This window comes from Cottoperca gobio, chromosome 1 (genome assembly GCF_900634415.1).
Source record: "Cottoperca gobio chromosome 1, fCotGob3.1, whole genome shotgun sequence".
Classification (NCBI taxonomy): Eukaryota; Metazoa; Chordata; class Actinopteri; order Perciformes; family Bovichtidae; genus Cottoperca; species Cottoperca gobio.
In genome coordinates, this window is record NC_041355.1 from 12,259,023 (window position 1) to 12,281,522 (window position 22,500).

General features: G+C 40.6%; 1 protein-coding gene across 2 annotated transcripts in view; it reads right to left on the reverse strand.

Moving 5' to 3' along the window:
• Positions 1-1,834: 1,834 nt before the first annotated feature.
• plppr2b (phospholipid phosphatase related 2b) overlaps positions 1,835-22,500 on the reverse strand; it is a 45,222-nt gene continuing 24,556 nt past the window's right edge. The window contains exons 4-8 of one of the 2 annotated variants that reach the window (XM_029438124.1): positions 9,133-9,253; positions 8,495-8,745; positions 7,098-7,274; positions 5,345-5,475; positions 1,835-4,322 (exon numbers count right to left, since the gene is read on the reverse strand). In XM_029438124.1, the coding sequence (XP_029293984.1) occupies positions 4,214-4,322; positions 5,345-5,475; positions 7,098-7,274; positions 8,495-8,745; positions 9,133-9,253 (789 nt within the window). In that variant the 3' untranslated portion in view covers positions 1,835-4,213. Of the gene's footprint in view, positions 4,323-5,328; positions 5,476-7,097; positions 7,275-8,494; positions 8,746-9,132; positions 9,254-22,500 lie in introns of both variants that reach the window. The other variant, XM_029438132.1, reaches the window with a different exon arrangement.

Sequence of the window (22,500 nt, forward strand, 5' to 3'; positions counted from 1 at the left end):
AAGCATGCTTGTGCTGCCCAGTAGTCAGTTTGGAAGGATTGGGAGAGGGGAAGCTGGCAATCAGGACTGAGAAACTGTGTGTGTGTGTGTGTGTGTGTGTGTGTGTGTGTGTGTGTGTGTGTGTGTGTGTGTGTGTGTGTGTGTGTGTTAGTGTTAACAAGAGAGACAAATAGGGCACACAAATAGGAACAGAGAGAGAGAGAGAAAGAGAAAGAGAGAGAGAGAGAGAGAGAGAGAGAGAGAGAGAGAGAGGGAGAGAGAGAGGGAGAGAGAGAGAGAGAGAGAGAGAGAGAGAGAGAGAGAGAGACAGGTGCATCACTAATGGCTTTTTAAAAAGGTTACAGCGTAGAGCTCTTTTTTTCTAATGGGGCTCCGGCTGTGCTTGAGAAGCAATTTCCGGAAAAGATAATGTTGTCGAGAGAGTGCAGAGAGTTGTCTGTGTGTGTGTGTGTGTGTGTGTGTGTGTGTGTGTGTGTGTGTTGTGTATGTGTGTGTGTGTGTGTGTGTGTGTGTCGTTAACAAGACTGACAAACACAAACTCAAAGGAACACAAAGAGGGGGCGGGGAGACACCGGGGCAGTCGAGAGAGACTCTGTCTAAATTTCAAAGTAATTGTGCCATTACATTACATGTATTTGCTTGATGGCTAATGTCTAATGTGGGTCAGCGGAGGTCTCATTTGAAAAACATTACGTTTTAGCATATTTTTACATTCCTAATGTGAGGTTTGATCTCATAAACATTAAAAGTGAGGAGTTCTAAAAAGCCTCTCTTAGCTTTTCCCCTGTCTTCAGGTTAATGGTCAACACTGCCACCTGGTGTCCACAGCATCTTACTACAACGTGGTCCCACACGCATCTCTCATGGAGTAAATCCACATCTCCTGTCATGTTGAAAGTTGTAGTAGTACATTGTTCAGAGCTCTGCATCACCAAATGTACTGAAAAGGCATAATTATCTAAGTCAGAACAAATGATAGATACTAATTATACCTACTACGTTTTACATCCATACTTAATCTCTAAGAAGAAGCTGGGTCATGGCCACTAAGGGGCAGTACCTTCCCATTGGTATGTCTCAGTTCCTAATTCTAGTGTGTTCACATTGGAGAAGTGACAAAATTAAATATACACACATACTTACTAAAACTTGATTTTATTATGTACTGTGTATTGTATATACTGAAATTGGGACACACCTCCCATTTAGTTCTCCAAAGCTCGAACACAGATCTTCAGCCTGTATAACTCTTCCAGCACAGGTAGGAACATGTCACAGTAAGAAAAGCACAGGTGTAGATACAAAAATGAATAATGGCTCATGCTCTGCCCTGTGACGACATACTGGGACACTTCAAGCCTCTCAACACCCACACAGGTGTTTTCCGTTATGTTGGCTGATTAGACCTCTGATCAGTTTTAAGGTTACTACCTTTATGAGGTCACAAATCTCCATCTAACAATAAGAATGATAAAGGTGTAATTTGTCCCGCCCTCGGCCCACCAAAGATAACAGGAGAAGATGTCGATCAATTTCAGTGTGTTCAGTGTGTCAGAGCCCAACACAGACATCGTTAATGTTATTAGTAACACCTGTGCTTTTCCTTCTATGACAAGTCCAAAATGTATGCTGTGATAAAGTCATATTTCTCTTAGTCGGAGGTTAATATCCCACACAATGTCTCTTTACTCTTTAACAGACAGTGTTCACGGCTACTGTATGTCAATTGAGGTAACAGCATAAAACAAATGGTATAACAGCAAAGCTATATCCTCACAGAAGTGTGCAAGTAATTACAACAAATCAAGTGTAAAATGTAACTCACGAAACGATGTGTGGTAATTGCAATTTATTTTGGTAAATAAATACAAAACAGAGACATTTTAACATGAAAATAACATTATTTGGACAGTTATGGTGTTCTCTACCTCTTCAGTTGTTTACAAAAAATTCCGACTGAAAAGTTTCACTGTAGGTAATCTCAGAGCTATAATGAGCACCTTCTGCTATAACAGGCATTGTTAGGACATCTTGGTAGGGGTCCTTTGAAGGCCTGCAGTTACACTCAAGCACAAGTGTGTAATTATAGCAGCTACCTTTGACAGTTTAACTTAAGAAAACAGATTGCCAAATTAACAGTTATGCTGCCATACAATGTGCTCATTATAAATATACACACACACACGCACACTCACGCACACACACACACACACACACACACACACACACACACACACACATACACATACACATACACACACACACACACACACACACACAAACCATAGCAATGTCTTCTTTCTATAACTCATCGCGTACTATCCTACTAGAATAACCTGCCTGCACTGAGCAGAACCAAGTTGTGATTTCACACACACTTCTCCACTCGCTACATTCCTGCTTATGACCAGGCAACTACTCGTGTTCCTACAAGACAGCTTCAGGTAGCTTCACATTGTTCCCACAATTTAAACATAATGATAATGTAGTATATACTGCGTAAAGAAACCTATTTACTGTACAAAACTATACAAAACTCAGAGGTCTTATCTCTGTGTTAAACACTGATCTGTGCCATTGGTTTCCTAAAGTCAGTGTGAAGGAAATAATTGGATAGGACAGAAGGATAAACAGCAGCATCAACAACTGACGCTGAACTACTCGGAAAAAACACACATTTTGGAAAGTAAAGCAAATACATTAACATTTAGATACAAATAATTTAAAGGGAAAAAAATAATAGTTATGAAAGTGTTAAAGGGGGTATGGGAAAAAGAAAGTGTGACATTTATGCAAACTAATGCTTTGTTTCTGCCGCATGGTATGGCTCTGCTTAACTCGATTCCCTTTTGGTACCAGGTTCTTTTCTGTATTTCGTTTATTCACCGCATATAGTACCCCCCTCAGTGTAGGCGGGGTGATCAGCTGATCGCCGTAGACATCACCTTCAATGGGACACTGACTGAATCCTTTCAGTGGCAACCCAACCGAGGAACGTCTGCACTTTGAATTGCATTCACAATTGAAGGGCGTCATTTTGTAGGCTGCCATTTTTTTTAATGAGTTTTCTATTGACGGTAGCTTAGCTATTTAAAAACGCTGTTTGTGCAGGAAGTCCCGGGTCACGCTGGTGTTGTCCCTCGACCGAGGTGGTACCAAAAATAGTACCAATCACTAACAACTATTGCTAATGGCAAAACCAGAAAAAAAGCGAGTCAAGTAGAACCGTGTCGTACCATGCAGTGGGAATCCGGCACAACACTAACTTAGAACTCCACATAGGAAAAGGCAGTAAGCCAAATGATTCCTAATATTTCACAGCATGGACGTAGAACCTATAGACATTTAGAAACACACACTTGAATAGTAAGTAGATAAAAGATATTTGGAAAGTTGATGGAAATCTAGTTCAGTTCACTTAAAGAATGAATGAACTGATGCCCGAAAACAAATATGGAATCACAAGCACAGCTCTAGTGTGTATAAATCTGTCTTCTGTCACTTCACACAATATACAGCAAGAGATCAAACCTAAACCCCTCCATAACAAAAAAGATACAACACAGTCACTGAACACTAAATTGGTTCATCTGTGCCATAATTTACAAAGGTGCTTTCATCTTTAACTGCGTCTCTTGTTAGTTTTGAGGACAGAAATAAAAATCTGTACCATAATACTCGACGGTACCTGCATTTTGATTATATAAAGGTCTTTGTTTTTAATCTCGTCCTTTTTTCCATTGTATTGTCCTGAGTGTTGCAAAATGGTCTGATGAGGACGATCCATCAGTGATTGGACATTTCTTTGATCCCCAAACCCTCAGTTTCCTTTTTTGATTCATCAAGTCATCACCAGCCAACAGTCTTAAAAGTCTCTGTTGGATCTTTGTGGAAAACAGGACAAGGATTTAGGACACAGTATTGCTTCAACAACTCTGGCTTTGGCGATTCTTTCATTGGGTCTTTTACACCTGAAAGAAAAAGGAGGCCATTGTGGAGGACAAACAGGACAAAACAGGACAGAAGGACATGGAGCCGTCTCCTATTGGTCCTTAGCGGATGACAGGTTTCAGCCATGCTTGCCATGTGCATGTGTCGCTGTTCTGCCTCCTGTGATTGGTGGACCTTCAGACCTGCGTGGATTTGACTCGTCTGAGAGGATGTCGTCCTACGGGGTGGGCAGGGCAGGGCGGGGGGCATTCAGTGGGAAGGTCTAGACTGCGCTGGTGAGGCACCGCCGTGATGGGAGGAGCACATCGGGAGGAGTGGGGGACGGGATTGGCTGATGGTCATGTGATCTCAGAATACGGTAGCCCTGGAGCCTAACAGGAGGGGAGAGGACAAAGAGAAGATTAGGAGAGATAGAGAGGGAGGGAAGTAAAGAGTATATAATATTTCAAAACATGTTGGAAGTTAAAACCTGAGGGAATAGAGCAGATACACTTCACTTGACTGAGACAGCGAGAGACAAGAATGCACAATGATGATGTCTAGACAAGAGATAGTACACAACAAAGATATCAGACAGAAAGAAGCAAAAATCCAGAAACAATGAAACAACCAAGGTTATCAGTGAGGACAGAAAAGGAGTTAAAGCTTAGTACACATTTAAAAAACAAGAGTGAAGGTCTACAGCCGTGCTCTGCGAGGGGCTTTGAGCTTAATGCCTAATGCTTACATGTTCAGTTTATCATGTTAACATGATAAACATTCAACACATGCATCTCTAAACACAAAGTATAGCTGGACGGGAATGGTATCAGGTTTCTAGGTATTTCTTCATAATTATTTTCTTTTTACAAAAGTGCAAATTCTGACCTGATGATGGCGCTAGAGAGGATGACCAAAGCGATTACAAACCATCCTGTGGGTTTTTAATTTAGAAGCTGATGTTTAACTTTTTTTTCTTTCCATATATCTATTAGAAACCTAATATTTGCGTATTTTTTACATTTTTAAATATATGTAAGCAAAAATTGTAAGGAATATTGAAATCTTTATATATAGTATGAGATATAGTGGCTGTGTAAAGAAGTAATTTGATTGGCTGTAGCGGTAGTCCTGTCATCTGAACAAGAGAGAAATGCATAAGGAGCCAAAGTGTGCTCGGGGAAAGGTCCTCTGGGGAACATAAATGTCCAATAGCTGTTGAGATATTTCATTTTGAACCAAAGTGTTGGACTGACCGATTGACATTCTCAGAGCCAAGCCGCTGACTTGGCTAATATTTGCTCACCAAAAGACATTTGTCAGACTTTGCTATAGATTATCTATAAATATAAATCCATTTTGTCAATGTTTTTCCATAATGTTTCCCCCCCCCCTTACCTGGAGGCCACTTAACTTTTCGAGTGGACTCTCCACACGGGGCAGGCTGAGGAGAGGAAGCCCGATCGGGGGCTCCGGACGCTGTGTCGGTGGAGGAGTCAGCATTGCTATCTGGGTTTGCTCGAAATTGTTGATCACACATGACACCTGATGGAGAGCATAGAAAAGAGGAAAAAGAAAAAAGGAGGGGAGAGATTCACTCCACTGCAGTTCAAAGATGGATGATTTTCTGGTGCGTGAAATGCCTGGAGTGTGCATGGGAACAGATACTGAAGAGGACACTTACAGTATGAGAGGAAGAGACAGAGATAAAAGAAGGAGACAGAAAGAATGAAATATGGGAGGAGGCATGGAAAGAAAGGAATGAACCACAGGGAGCACTTTGATCTTTAAATATAACACCGACCCTAAAAGTTTTTCCTGAAAGTTAAAATATTACACTACTTGAATGTCGCATAAAGATCCAGATCAGTCCATTCACATTCATAGGTGTGAAAGTGTGTGTGAGTCCTATCACACAGGCAGTACGGCTCTTTCAAGCTCGCCTTAATCATCAGTTCATCCTCCCACCATCTCTCCTTCACCCACATCACAAGAACATACTGCATGAGTCTTTGCATTCTTCCCCTCTCTCTTCATCATCGTACTAACCTGCCATACAAAGACACAGCATCTAAACTTTACGGTTCATGAAAATGATACGTATCATTTTCATGAAAACAGCATGTTGAATTAGCAGCATAGCTACACTCACAGTGCTAAAGCAAGCAAGCTAGGCCGGAAAAGGTGTGGGCAAGACAGTTTCTTTACTTAAGACATTGGTATCATAGTGGATGAGCAGATTTGAAACCACCAACCTTTTCTTTTGCAACTTGAACTTGACCCCTGACCAATCTCTAACCCTGACCCTGGAACATAGTGGTGAATGACCCCCTGGTGGGGAAGCCACCACTAGTATATTTGCTTATTAATTGTTCCCAAGTTGTTATCTGTAATTTAAAAAAAAAATCCATTTGAATTCATTTACATTTGTTATGCCACATAACTAAATCAAGCAGTAGCTTTTGACACTCAAAATGAAGTTTGTTTTCTTAACCACCTAGTTAAAATGGCCATGAAAGGTAAAATAACACATTTAGTTTGTAGATACAGTGTTTTCTCCTAAATTTCCCTGGAAATGATAAATAGGTAAGGGGCAGAATTTGAGGTATTATGTCGTTTATTTTATGGTACTGACTGAGGGTAAATTAATCAGCCTAAAATGGCACATCCTGAAGACATTACAACCTTCCTAGTTACACAGTTTGCATGCCAGTCTGAAAACCTTTCGATCATTTTTTACCAACTCCTCTGCATCTGTAACTAGAAAGGCACTTGGAGAGTGCAGACCTCGGCCAAGGCCGTTCCATAAGTGAAACATAATGTGTGTATCTGCTCTGTAATTCAGACCCACTCTAAAATGCTATGGGCTCTTCTTTGGCCCATGCTGAACCCTTTCCTCTTTTCATGAAAATCAGTAGTCTTTCCGTAAAGAGACAAGCAAACCAACAAACTGAACACAAAGCATAACCTTGTTGGCGAAGGTAATTACTGCCCTCTGTCTTTGTAAGGCAACATCTTTTCCTCTAGTCTTTTCCTCTCATCTTGCTACCCCTTTTCGATCCATGTACCACTATCTCCTCCTCCTCCATCCTTTTATGATTCCTGAAATTCCATCTCTTCTTTCCACCCTCCGTTCCCTCTCAACATCTCCCTCCTCTCCTTCTCACCAGGAATGCAGCGATGGCCCCTCCGGTGACAAACCCTGCCAGGACATCGTTCCAGTGGTTTCTGTGTTCAGTCACCCTCACCACCCCGACCAGCACGGCCAGAGACAGCAGCACCAGGCACAGGGTGGGCTTGGTCAGGCGGGTCCCTTTGGTCCGGAACACCAGGGTCACGTACATCTGGAAGACAGAATATATTTGAAATAAAGAACATCACGTTATTTGTTCACGCTGAGTTGAACCATGTAGGCTGCAAGTCTTCAGTCAGCCAGCTGAGATAATTCAAACGGGGAACAGCTTGAATAAGCCACAAGAGGCCGCACTCTGCAGTGATTTCAGAGCAGCTGAAGGGTTCGATGAGATGTACAACAGAAAGCAACATAAGAAACACTGCCATGTTTGATTTAATGCTTCTACAAGACAGGAACGTAGCCCTGTAATTAAAAAGCGAACAAAGGCTCCATGAAGCAGTACTTTAATCATGACCAAATGTTTGTACTGACGTCACATGCACATGTTTCATCTAAGGAAAGGAGGCATTCTCTGTTAATCAGGAGATAACTACCACAGAAGGAAACCTCATTTTAAAAGCCAGTATACATGTACTACAATCAAGCAGATGTGTATTTTAGTATGTGTAGTTAAAATGTTAAACTATTATTTAATTTGAGAAAATGTATAGAGATGAAATAACACTGATCATTTTTATGTTTAGTATTTTGTCATTGTTTGTATTTTAATGTGTGTGCATGCCTAAAAAGGCCGCTGGAAGTAAAGACAGACCATTTATGTTATTTATTTATTATGAGAAGGGCTCGCTCCTTTTGGATCATGAAATGAGTATTGTTTTGTTACAGATTACATCTTTACAAAAAGAAAAAAAAGAATCCATAAAGTCCTGCTTTTTATGTCTTTATTAGCACCTGACATCCATAATGTAGAAATATTATGTAAACTGACCAATAAAAAATCAGCCAGCTGTGAAGCTCAAGAGTTTAATTTCTGTCCTCTCTTCATTTAAGAATCAAATAATATTGTGTAACATTTTTAGCTGCCATGTTGTGTGTTTTGCTTTTGCCAGGGATTTTACTAAAGGATTTAGTGGTATTCATTCTAATGGCTCTTAACTGATATATAAAGCATTAGGAAATGGTTTATTAACCATTATTAAACCTCTTGGTCACAGCTTGTACAGTTTAATTATTATAGAGTATTACCAAACTTTCATTATGGGTCATTTTACTTATGCTCAAATTAAATTTTAGCAAAGTAAAGTCTAGTGGTACACTTTCCAGTATTTGTTTGACCAACACAACAGTCAGACATACACAACCTCATTATATCCCACAATACACCTGGTGTGTCTCCCGTTACCCATTGCCTCCCAAAATGTTCCCTACCACTGTGTAGATGGCTGAATAAAAGCTGAGCGCTGCGTCTTTGGAGGGGAAGGATTTGCGGGCGGACGCCACCAGGTATGGGTTTCCTGTGCAGGCTCGGCGCTCTGCGATGTAGTGCAGCGGGGACTGGCAGCCCAGAGCCGTGTAGTTCGGCCTGCAGGCAGACAGGAAGTGAGGCGTTTGGTTTCCTGTCACCACTTGACCTGCATTGGCAAAGATGGTGGTTGTGAAGAGGCCAAAGGAGTAGACACCTGTGTAAGAAAAAAGAAGAAGAGAGAGACAAAGTGAGAAAGCGAGAGGACGTGCATATGTAAAGTTAATGGAAGGGAATCAAGGAGACTCGTGAGAGTCAGAAACAAGTTTTTAAATGGGAATTTAATTCATACGCTGACTGCTAAATGTGTGGGAGTGAAATGCCAGACAGAAAATTATGATGAAAGAGATCACAGAACATCAACAGAACAGAACATGAAGAAGGGTAAGTTAGTCTACAAGAGACTTAATCTAAGGACAAGAGCTCTTTTTGGCCTTAGGATAGAGGAGCACTGGTGCAAGTCTAAGTGAACCGTGGTCCCAGAGTACAGAGGCTCTACTTAGTCAAAGCTAAAGAACATCTGATCTCTAGGTGTATAACTGACCCAGAAAACGTACGATCCGTCGGAGGAGAGGGTTGAAATAACAGCAGTCGGCGGTCACTATGGTCTTCTCCTGTGCTCCCTCTGACTTCACAAAGAAACTGGTGACTTCCCCGATCAGAATCTGGGACAGAAAGAGAGACAAAGAGAAACCACAATTATTATTTTTTGTCAAACAGAAAGCTAAAACTGTGTGGTTAAGGATTAATCAGCCTCACTGAATATTCTGTCAGTTAAATATGGTGCGCAGCAAAATTATTCATGAGTGTTCCTCCCTCAGCCTTGCAACGATTACATTTCTCCTTGGCCAGCCTGCTTTATATTTCCCTCACCATTTGGCTGATTTTATGCTGCTTTAGTAAATCCCAACATTAACACCTTCCATTCACTCTCATCAGTGGGAGTTTGTCGAACCTAATGTCTCATAGACCTTCTAGCTCTCCACTTCTTTTTTTCAGTACTCATTTACTGCAGCTCCATAAAACCATGACAACACTTTGATTAATAATGTTGAGCGGGTTAATAACTTCAGAAGCGAACATTGGGTTTGCCAGATAACAAAAATGAAACACATCTTATACTATTTTCATGAAATATTTGAAATGTATGACTAATATTTTACACCACATTGATCACACCTCAATAAAACCTCCATTATATTTTTACTATTATATCCTTAACACATTACGGCCTCTGGCAGCCGTTTCAAAAGCACTTTTAAGAGTTTAAAAAGCAAGTGAAATCAGCAGGACATTGATCTCTTTTGACAGGGGAATGAATCAACTTAACACATTTCTGGACACCGTTACACACTGCATACTGAAGCTGTCTGATCAGGGGACCCCTGCTGACAGAAGCATGGATAGATGTAGGTTACATGCTCATACAATATGCATGGCCCAGAGCCAGGAGCGTAGGACAACACTAATGCACCATGCTCACTGTACTCGGTGTGACAGATGAAGGCTGAGGTTTACACAAGCGCTGATGTTATGGACTAAGAACAACCAATGGAGAGTTCAGTGAGGGTTACACGGCTCATCTGTCATCATAAATGATGTCTTTGGAGTATGACGAGACCTAAGTGTTGCAAAGCTATGCACCCCTGAAGTCATGTGTGTTGATGGAAGAGACGTAATTTCAAGGAGCATGGTCTCTCTCCCAGGGGGTCAAATACCAATGCCTAAGCAGTGGGCATTGGCGTCCTCAAACCAATGCACAAAGGCACCCTTTAGTGTCTCTATGAGATGCACAAGGCTTTTTAATTAACTCCAATGTAAACCCATCCACTGAGCAACGGATGCAGTATTAACCGGTGGGCTAAGGGTGGGCGGTATGGTGGATGGGTCTAACAAACACGGGACATTCACCCAGGGGATTGGTGTTTCGTGTCCCGTGTAAAACCAAAAGTTATTTTTACTGTCGACGTTATGTCACATGATATCATGTCAATAACTCACATGGCGTTACGTCCATAGTTTATTTTAACCCATACAATGATTCTATTTTCTAAACCATACCAAATAGTTGTGTTGTCTAAACCCAAGGGTTACGTCCCACACTGAGTAAGGTGTTACAACGTTAACCATGCAAGAACCTTCTGCGTGAAGAACCTATGCAAAATGCTGCGCCAGGCGTCATTGTAGTGAAGCCAGGGGCTTCTGCCCAAGCGGCAAAGAATGAAGACTATGGATGAGATCAGATTGTTTCAATATTTAAAGGCTGTATGGTTGTTTTTGCAGTGTCCTGCTCACCTTCAAGCTTTGGCATACATTCACAGTAATACTTACTACAAGTTCTTGCACTCCAGAACGTCTAACAGGTGCATTGGATCATTAACTCTGATGGTGAAAGCACAATGATTTTTATGTTCTTTCATATACAGTGAAAACCTCACCTGATAAGTTATTGTCCGCAGCCATATATTGATAGCGTACTCCAAACTAAACTGAGGTTGTTGGGTTTTACAAAGGCTGTCAAATGGATTCCAAATGATTGTGCTACAGGTGATGCTACTATACTTGTCATCCTTGCTAGATGGAGAAGAAGTTGCAGGGGCAAATGTGAAAGAAGCAGACCATCGCATGATATTGTGCATTAGTGGTCGATAACCAAGGCTGGGCAAAGCCTGACAAACTACAGAGAGAGCAGCCGGACATAGTTTTTGTTGTAACATCTCTATTTTAGCTGTGTGAATGTGTGAAGAACAAGCAAGTATAGTGTTAGGCGTATACGGCATGGTAGTAAAGTAAAAGTAAAGAAAGAGAGACAATGAGTACAATTTTTACCTGTCACTTTCAAGATGTCCTTGAGCAACTCTCCTGTGAGAATAATTATTACGGGACAGCCTCAAGGTGAGATTGTTTGTACCAGACTAAAAATGAAGCTGCTAACACTCAACAAAACCTCCAAAAAAGAGAGGAACATTTTTGGAAATGAATCATTAAAATGTTCTTCAAAAGATGTCATGTAAGATAAGAATCTGCTTGAATATTCTCCTCACTGACTTTGCTTTATTTATTTTTGCTAGCAGGTTTGTGCGTAGGGTCACACATCATTATCCCTGGAGTTAGTGGGGGTTCGGTACCTTGCTGAAGGCACTTTGGCAGAGCTGGTGGACGCCAAAGATTAGACAGCTGGATTATTTGCAGCACATTTTTACCCCCAGGCGGCTCTAAAACAGCCCACTGCCCATGAAAATACAAATTACTCCATACGGCCACTAATGTTACAACTGAAAATGAATAGATAGATGAATGGGTGCCAGGTTTGGATGTATACTAATGACACATGGTAAAAGCAGTATTCATTATGTCCGATTGTTACGGTCTGGAGTTGTATGTTGGTGTTGGTGTTAAAATGACAAGTTAATCTTTTACACCTTTCTGTAATGACAAGACTGGAGCTGCGGACAGTCAGTTCAGTATACAGCCCCCAAATGCACAGCAACACAACAGCACAGAGATGACAGCCATGTTATTGGTGGGAACCTGAATGATTCACCATTACATTTTCAGTCAGTCTTCAAAAGTATTCTATTAGGCAGGGACTCCAATAAAGCATACATTATGCATCAGAGATCTCCCCCTGCCATGTTGGTTTGAGATATTGCAACATCACCTGAAGAGAGTGAGGAGACACCTATCAGTCCCACACAAGCAGCAGCCTCTGGTCTGAAAAGTGAACATTTCGATCGCCTAAAAATGTCCTGTGTACGTAATGCACTTAGCTCCACCCTCTTGTGCCTTTTGGTTCTAAAAAACAAGACGGTGACAGCCAAAAAACAACATAGCAACGTCAGAGAAGCCAAACTCAAGGCTTTTAAAACCTCATTCCACAAACCAATGGGCGACGTCACAGTGACTACGTCCATTTCTTTTATACAGTCTCAGGTTGCGCAGTGCCAGCTTCTTGTTATGCACCAGAGATGCAGTGTACACTGTACAGCAGGAACTGAACAAATTGTTCTAATTTTCCCACTTAGTAGCTGAATGTGGAGCATTTTGACTGCTCTGTCTGTGCTAATAGAAGTAGAGTATGAGTTCCATTAAGAAAGCAGCACTGCACAAGTAGGTCTTGCACCACGTGGTTTCAACAGGACTCAGGTTTTCAGAGAGGCCGTTTCAGAGCTTAAAACTGCAGGAAACAAAAGCTTCTGTCCTCAATTATTTTAACTGGATTTAAGTGTGGTATAAAAGTGAATCAGAGTATCTGTTGGTTGTGCCAGAACATATGTAGTGATGTGATTACACACTCAGGGAACAAGAGCATAAAAAAACATCATGAAGAAAGTCAAATTGCAGTGTCTCTACAACAGAAAACTATGTGGACACATGTTTACGTAAGATGATGTTTGCTCTTATCTTGGCTCGTCTGGCAACAGTGTTGTGAAGAAACTGTGACTGTCCTTCTGGGAGATGCTGTTGCAAAGTGAGTGTGGGGGAGAAGAAGAGGAAGAAAGATGGAGGAGACAGCAGCCACTGATGATAGTCAGCGAGCAGCCAAGAGGAGACACAGATGAAAGAAAACTTTTTTTTAATTGCAACATAATTAAAACTACCAAAAGGCTCATAATAATAATAATAATAATAATAATAATAATAATAATAATAATAATAATAATAATAATAATAATAATAATAATAATAATAATAATAATAATAATACACTTTCTAAATTTTAACAGCTGTCTATGCAGCAGCGTGGCCATAACATGTGTAAGTGGTGTGCATTACAACAGGAAGATGCATACAATAAAAGAGTCACCGCTACCATAACCTCAAAAAGGAAGATGTTTCTGCAGGGCGGCAGGATGTGTAAACGCCACAGCTGCTGCAGCCACAGACCTAATAAACCCCCTCATGCACTCATTAGCTGCAGCACATGTACATCCGTACACAATGGCCAAAAGGTAAATGTAGTGATGTTGAAAGCAGAGACAAAGAAAGGGAATGAAAAGTAATATCTGATGAAATTTAATTAGTCTTTATGGTAAAAGACAGGAGCTGATTTTTAAAGTTCATCAACTAAACTAAACAGGACAGCTTCATCCTGATTTCTGGGAAACTTTGGGAAACATAAAACGCACAAGTAGGATTTGTCGGTTTGCGTAAACACAACATTCAAAGTTGGCCCGTCCTCTCGGATCAGTTACGGTGTTCACCAGCGGGTGAAAGCCAACTTGGATGAATCTTTACATTGTTTTTTTAGGAACATCCTACTGATGCTTTAAGTCTTTGACAAGTTGTGGAGTGAGGATATTGACTTGCTTTTGACTATATTGTAAGGTTGCCATTAGAATATTTTTTAAGAACAAGCCGACTTTCATGCTTTTCACTCCATATATGGATCCAACAGCTTGACCCAAGTTCCTTGATGAGTCCCTGAAGGCAACATCAAACCAAAGAAAATAAATCCAGAGAGACTGAAGGGCATGTGGAAACAGAGAGGGAGAGAAGTTAGTAATGTACATATCTGCACAGTTGTTAATAATAAACAATCTCCTGGTGTTGGCGCTGACTTGTTGAAACATTAATTTGAGGGTTTACATTTGAATTATTTATTCATTTCACTTTAGAGTTTATGAAGCTGCAGATACGAACAACCTGCCACTGAACAGTCTTGTTACTGTTTCTCCGGCATGTTCTCTCACTGTGATGGAGAAGGAAGTCTCCATCCCCATTAGGGAAGCGGTTGTCATGTCCACTCCTTGATCATCCGCTCAATTACTTTTATTTTGTAATTGCGCTACTCCCAGGCTAATGTGTTCACATTGACATTCGATGGTGATGGGCTCCCACTGAGTCGTTATATGCTACATTTCTCCCGCAGCCATGCTTTCAAAAGTGTCTCGAGTCGATACTAATTCCTTTTCATAAGGATCTCACTGAAAGGTTACTTCCTGCTGCTCCACTTTAATCACAATAAAAGGTCCGTATTAGAAAGTAATATAAAATGTATTGATATCACTGGGCTTTGGTTCTCTCTGCAGTCTGCAGTAATCAATATTCATGCAAAGAATACATAAAAGCTAGAATCTCTTGGTCTTTTACTAAAATAAATAATGCAAAGCTTGCAGATATTTAACAGATGTTTCATAGCAACAGAAAGTATGAAGGATAGACTGAAAGCTCTGCACCTGATACTCATACAAGCCATAGATGTCATTATCTTTTTGTCACTAATGTTTAAACGAAAACAAACACAAACACAAGGACACACATACCGAGATGTGAGCAGAAGGGAAACTACACAAATTCAATGCAACACACTTGGCTGAGATAAACATAAAGCAAAGAAAGGTCTGGCTTACAAGCAAAAGGTAATATGCACTAATAGAAAATGAATGTAAAAAAGTAAAGGTTTGTGTGTATGTGTGAGAAAAGGAGGAATTATTAAGAGACAGGAAGATTGGACAAAAAGTGGGGGAGAGATTGGAAAACAAGCCGCAATGTTATGGACGGAGATGAGATGGTCCGACATTTAGAGACCTTGAAATCAAAACACAACATATTTCCTCTTTTCTGTAGCCTATTTGAAGGTAATATGCTGCCTCTAATGGAGAAGAAGATGGTTATTTGAGAGTATTGTTGAGGTTCAGAGTAGTGCAGATGAGGACTGTCAGTGTGCCAGCATGATGCACGCACAGCTGAAATACACTCTCCTGTCCCTGCTGAGGTGTCTGCTGCTATCCCTTTGTATGTCATTAGACCACCGCATTCATGTCTGTGGACATTACTTTTAAATCAGTGCATGGTCCAACAACAAAATATGTAACCAAAAAAATATGCCATAGCGGCAACTTGTTACCGACTAAATAAATGTAATAAATACTTCTGGCAGTGTGGGAGCTGATTGTCATCCCTCCAGTGCTTCTCTTATCTTGTTGTTTCAGTTATATTGCTGGAAACTGGAGTTAAATCAACAAACAACTAACGGTCGTGAAGCAGCCTTCAATTTCATCACTCCAAATCAAAGGTTTTTTAGAAAATGCAAACTCAAAATGGGTCATGATCCAAGTTCTGTTTCAATTCCCTGATGAAAACCCAAAACAGAACGCATATTAGTCACAAGATTGTAAAGTAAAACACTGTTACGAGAGGACACTTCACTCTGACTAAGACTTTACAAAAGAATCAAAGCAGATGTTTCTGTTTGTTTATGGAAATAAAAATGCATCCAGTTTTAGAAAATAAAAAAATATGTTTTACTAACATAAATGCACAAGGCAGGTATGAGAGGCACGCCAATGGGTTCAAAGTTATAATTTAAAGTCTAAAGTAGAAGCTAAAGTCTTATTCTCTACTGGAAATCACAACAAGAAGCTGAAAATCACTTGGCAGCCAATTAGTTTTGAGCAGATGTTGACTGTTTTCTGGAGGCAATTTTCTTTTATTTTACCCTCGGATAGTCAGAGGGCTAAAAAGGGATCTCAACTAGTCAGAGGAGATGGTGTGATTAAGATATAGGCAGATGTTTGTGTGTAAACACCGGAAGAGAGAGAGAGAGAGAGAGAGAAAAGGATAAGATGATGGAGATGACGGAAAACAGAAAGTAGGGTGGGAGCGAATTAGATGAAAATAGAGGTGTTGATGAAAATGACACACATAAAAAGAGAATAAGAAAAAAGGATGAAGTAGAAGTAGATGAAGAGGGAGATGACACAAACTGCCTCAGAGAGCAGAGATCACACAGCCTGCTTTGTTGTGTGTGTGTGTGTGTGTGTGTGTGTGTGTGTGTGTGTGTGTGTGTGTGTGTGTGTGTGTGTGTGTGTGTGTGTGTGTGTGTGTGTGTGTGTGTGTGTGTGTACTATAGAAGCTGTTAGTTAGACTTTTTTGTGAAGGTAGCAACTTGGGAATTTTCCCAACTCTGACAACTGTATAGATAAGTTGAAATGATGAGGGGTGGCACAGAAGAAAGAAGAGCACATGAATGTGTTGGCGGGAGAGCGATGGGAGAAACTCCGGAGGCTGAGTGCGACTTAATTGGCTTTCTTAGATGTTCTACCTTTTGTGACTCGGTGACAGTCGATTGTAGGACGTTTTTTTGCTTTTGTGAGCATGACTCCAAACAAGCGTGTGTGTGTATGATGAAGTGTGCAGTCTTGCTTGACAAAAGATGACAACGAGGATGAAAAGGGGGAATAAAAATAAAAGTGAAGAATAAAAAAGATGAAAAGGGGGCTCGTAATGGCTGAAAATGGTTGAAAATCTAATTTTCCAAGAACGGGTAGTGAGACAATAAGCTCCGATTTCAACTGGAACAGGAACTGTACGCGGGTGGATTTCATTTAAACAATAGATGTATCCTGGATGCTCATTTAAACCATCACTTTCAATTTCCAACTCCAAAGAAACCCCATTTAATCACACACAAACATATTCACGTTTACCACACATACAGGGACACATACGTGGAAAACAAACACAAACATGAGGATCATAAACACACCGTGTACTCTGAGTAATATAAAGTGATGCAGCAATAAATGTTTGTTGGACGTCACAATCTATAAAAACAAGTTAAGCCTGAGGTGGAGTGTGGAAATATACATGTCTGTGTGCATTTTATTTTACAGATGTGTTTGGAATGTATTATCATTAACAGCTTGGGGGTGTTGTGAGAAAACACTATATTTAGCTCTACGCATTTACACTGTGAACTGCTGCATGGTGAATCATATCTGGTGCAGTGTTAAATTCCTATTCTGTGTTTATATGTGTGTCATTTACATTTATGCACATTCTTAAAATTATGTAATACTGACTGATAGCAGCTCTTTATCAGTTGTTGTCAAAAGAAGCACAAAAGCCTTCATTTGGATTACACCATGTCTACATAAAGTACATCACATGACATTTGTTGACATCGCAAGCCTAGTGCTCTACTTTAAACACTCACACACACACACACACACACACACACACACACACACACACACACACACACACACACACACACACACACACACACACACGCAGGCAGCCTTCTCACATACCAGCGATGGTAACCATGACAATTTATCTGCTTCAGCTTCAGCATCACCCACACTCTCTCCATCGCCTTGTCTCTGTCTCACCCTGCTTTTATTCTGTTTCGTTCACGGCCCCAGCAGCTTTCCCAGGTCTTTATGGAGGAGAAACTAGGCTACCAGAAACATTTCCCTTTTTTTTCTCTGTTTATTTCTGTACTGATTCAAATATAAATTGGCGTTTCTTGCTTCTTCCTCTCTCTTTGTACTCGGTAAGGTTTGTGATATGACCCCGTTAGTCTTCTCATCTCCCCGCTTTGCCCCTTTCTTTTCTTGTCTCTTTACATTTTCCTCTTTCCCTGGAGTCTCTCCTTCTCTATCCTTATCCTGCTTACCCTCCATTCTCTCTCCGCTCCTCCTCATAGGCTACGTTTACACTGCAAGCCTTTGTGCTCACTTTTGAATGTATTGCTCAGATCTGATTTTTTTTGCTTGGCTGTTCACATTGTTTTTTAAACGTGACCAATATCAGATTCCAGTGTGAACCGCTCACAGTCCTGAACTGACCCGCATGTGCAAAAGAACAATAACAAAGACGTCACAAGCAGCACACTGTCGTATGGATGTACACACAGAGGAAATCAGTGTTTACGGTTTTATTTCTAAATTGATGTGCAGTGAAAGCCTGCAAATTCCTGAGCAGATGATTTCAAGGAAGAGGAGAAAAATAATTATGGCTTTTTGTGGAGCAATGGCTGCTCTTTCTGTACGGAGGTGTGTGTGGATGCAGAGTCAAAACCACGAGGTGGGGTCGTTAGTTGAATGGTTTCACTGAAACTCCACATGACTCCTGCCAGTGCAGAATTGTGACTAATGTCGATCTAGAGTGCCGTACAATGTTACGCGACTTATGACCTTATGACTTATATAACCTGTATGTGATATAGCACCACATATAAAAGTTTCCCAAATCAGATTCCAAAAGATCATATCACATGTGATGTGTGTGAGTGTGTGTGTGTGTGTGTGTGTGTGTGTGTGTGTGTGTGTGTGTGTGTGTGTGTGTGTGATTTGTGCTGTTCACACTGTTATGAAGAAGAAGAAAAAAAGATCTGAGTCACAAATGCGCAAAAAAAATAAATCTGGTTTGGGCCTCTTTTGCGTGCAGTCTGAACGTTAGTTGTGTTTCTTTCGATCTGCCTCCTCTTAAAAACAAACAGAGGGATCCTGGATCAGTGTGGGAAGGGACCTTGCAGCTAATCTACCAGAGTGTGAGTGTATTGCTGGATTAGAGTCCCCATCTATGGGTTCGGGAATGTTTTACAGACCATCGCAGTGAGAGCGGAAAGCTGGTCAGGCGTATCGACATGGGGTTACATGGCCTGCTGTCTTCATCTCTCAATCCTCTATCCAGTGTGATTGGCAGTGACAGGATAAAGCCGTGATTATCCCTTATTATCCCTGCCCTTTTTTTCACTGCGCCCTCTCATAAGCATAACTGCTGACGTACTGAACTGTCTGTCTGCCTTTATTTCTGTCTCTCTGACTTTCTCTCTCTTGGACATACAAACACACGCACGCGGAGGAGAAGGAAGAGATGTAAATGGATGGACAGACATACAGACAGATGGTGATTGGCAATGGCAAAACAGATTATACTAAGTATGGCATTTTACTAAAGAAGGGTATTAAATTAGCTTATAATAATAATAATAATACGTTCATGTCAGCATAATAAGATTCACATTTTCAAAATTCTCATTTGAGAATGAGAACCTCTCTCATAGTCAACGAGAGCAACTTAAAACCTGACATAGCTAGTTAGTTTCATTTCCTCTCAATAACCTCTCCTGCATTTCCATTCCATCAGAGTTGAATTGTGTCCACGAGGCGGACGGCTCGGGTTTTTGATTGCATTCACTCAGAATGTTTGGAGGTTGGGAACTGGGAGAATTCTGACCTCCTAGTTGTCTGGAAAGCAGAGTTACCTCTTCACGCTGTTCCCCAGTCACCTGCCCTTATATATATATATATGTATATATATATATATACATATATATATATAGGTAAAGACCTGAGGAGACTACGAACCTACCCTTCATTTCCCTAATCATCCCCTAAAGAATATATACCAGCCACTTTGCCTTAGTGGCCATCCTCCTCTTCACTGTCTGTTATGACAATTTGTCTGCCTAGCCCTTTTTTCTTCTTTGAAGTGACCCCACAAACATTTCTTCTGTACTTTAGATGCAACACATTTTGTTTTAATTCAACCTGTCTGAGTCATGCCCTTGGGCCAATTAGCTGTTGGACTTTTACTTGTGGTTTTAACCCTAATTCCCCGATTTCATGAGCAAACACTGGTACGCGTGCTTGGTATGACTTTCAAATTATAATCACATCGGGTCTTAAGGAACTGTAGGGGGAAAAGAGGGCAATTCTAGCTAATTCTGGCTCATAGAACCCGTCAGTGGGGCCGTAAAGCGTGTCACACTCACTAGTCTCTTGTTGATGCTCATCATGCAACCTGGCCCTCTAATCACATTTATAATTATCAACATGTGTGTGTCCTGATGTGTTACCTAGCCAATGATCAAAACTCTACTGAAATCTCACCAACATCCTACTACTTCACTGCTTGTTTGGTACTTTCTGAAAAGAAAACCTAAGTCGGTTTATACAGAAGCAAGACTGCTATGACTGTCACACTTCTTTGCAATGGCAACAGTACACAAAAAATGGCCGCTGATCAGCACCAAAGTCACATTTGTCTCCTACATCTTCTCAGAAGAGGAAATCATCAAGGAAACTGATCTCCTCACAATCCGATAGAAGAGTTTCAGTGTGACACCCAAATCTTTTCTCCCATTCGATGGTACTTCCCAATCCTCCTCTGTCTGTCTTATGTGACTCCATTATTCATGAAGGCTTGTCCCGAGGCTTAACAGCATGCAAACTTCTGGCCAATTTGCATTTGGGCATTGTACGGGTGTGTGTGTGTGTAAGGAGTCTGTGCTCGTGTCTATGTGTACTTCCCCGGCTTGTGTGATAAAATACAAGGCCGGTGACAATTGCAATCAATTCAAAAATGCGAGAAGAAAAGGATGATTGCAGGAATGAACTGCCTTAGTTCCCCTCTTTCTAGATCTATGAAGACGTTTTCTTAGTTCACAGTGCGTACGTGGGACTGTGCGATTGTACGTCTGTGCACGTTGGTGTGTGTGTGAGCAGATTTCTTTTGGGTTGCTTGTCAAAGATGACAACTCTGATTACAATAACAATAGAACATAAATATAGAATAAAGAAAGGAGAAAAATGAGAACAGGAAAGCCCGGATTTTCTGAGCAACATAATTTGCTAAACATTAGCATAACAATCAAGCAGTCAGGGAGCATGATGGGAGCCATCTTAATACAGGGGAGCTGTGCTGTAGCAGGGCTCACCTACAGCCTCCCAACCTCAACCTACCTCAATTTCCAACCAATTTCCACATCAAAGTGAGAGAGAGCGAAAGTGTTACCATCAAGACGATTGAATTTTGTGATTTAACCTCAGCTGGAAGAGTAGCCTTGTGGTTAGAGAGGAGTTGGTTACTCTCAGGGCTCAGTGATAATGCATTTATAATAAGACAGCTATGGAGCTGTATATTGGCAGTAATCTGATGATACAATACGTATCATGATACACATGTTAGTTTAATATATTGTGCATAAAAAAAAAATCTAATTTAGGAAAATGGTCATTGTATACACTTATAAAGAACACACCATATATGCATACAATATGAGTAAAACCTTTAACTTTGTTATTCATTTCGAACAGTGGGATCTGTATTTGCATTTATCACAGTCCCTGTAACATCCAACATCACAGCAGTTTTTGTGCCATCATCGAAAAGGAATTAACATTTGCATCAATTAATCCTGCTTGCAGGATTCTTTAGGTAAACAAATGAGGTAAATAAAAAAACCGTAAAACACAATATTGACAGACAGTGAAACACATATTGTGATAATTAAATGTATCAATATTTTCTGTGTCACACAGATCAATTATGTACAACTCAACTCTGTCGAATGAGAAGCAATAAGGTTTTTCTCTTTGTACTAATTTTGCCGTAAATAAAACTAACCACAACCAATGGTGGCTACTGCAAGCTTCCAGCACTGTCTATCTTGTGAGGATGCACAAGTACATTTTCTTGAATAAAGTTGGTGTGACCTGGTATTTAGACTGCAACTGTATGAGTCAATGATTGAGGTTATTTTGTCAAGAATGTACTTTTTGGTTACCACCTCCAAGAACGAGTTGTATTGAAATGTGATTATGTATACAGGCAAGTACAAAAAGTGGTGGTACTGAAAAAGCAACATATTGAGATTCAGCTGCTGTTAGTGTGAGCATCTCTGCCTCTTCTTCTCAGTAGATTTCTACCAGTATGATTGTTGACATTTGGTCCAAAGCAGCGTAACTCTTTGTACCAAAAAACTGAGGTTTGCTGTTAATGTCATAGATATCCAAGCGATTCTATGCTGGCCAACTCCATTGTAGTAGCTCTATCAAATTCTCCAAATGATGTCATGTCATGTATGTTTGTGCAGTTATCTGTGTGGGAAAAGATAAACCACCAAACAACAAATCAACATTTCTAAAGGCAGAGCGCTGCTTCCTTTCCCTCTGGCTCACCCTGACCTTTGACCTCTGGCAGGCAAAGAGAATTGCCTTCCTTAGCATCCTGCATTTATTTTAATCTGTATCTGCATTACTTCTGTCAGTCATCCTCTTTAACAATTGTTGCATTTCATCTCTTCTCAATGATGTTGGACCGCATAGAGACTAATGAAACGTCCACACACACACACACAATGTGGCTTTTATCACATCCAGCATCTGTTTGCGAA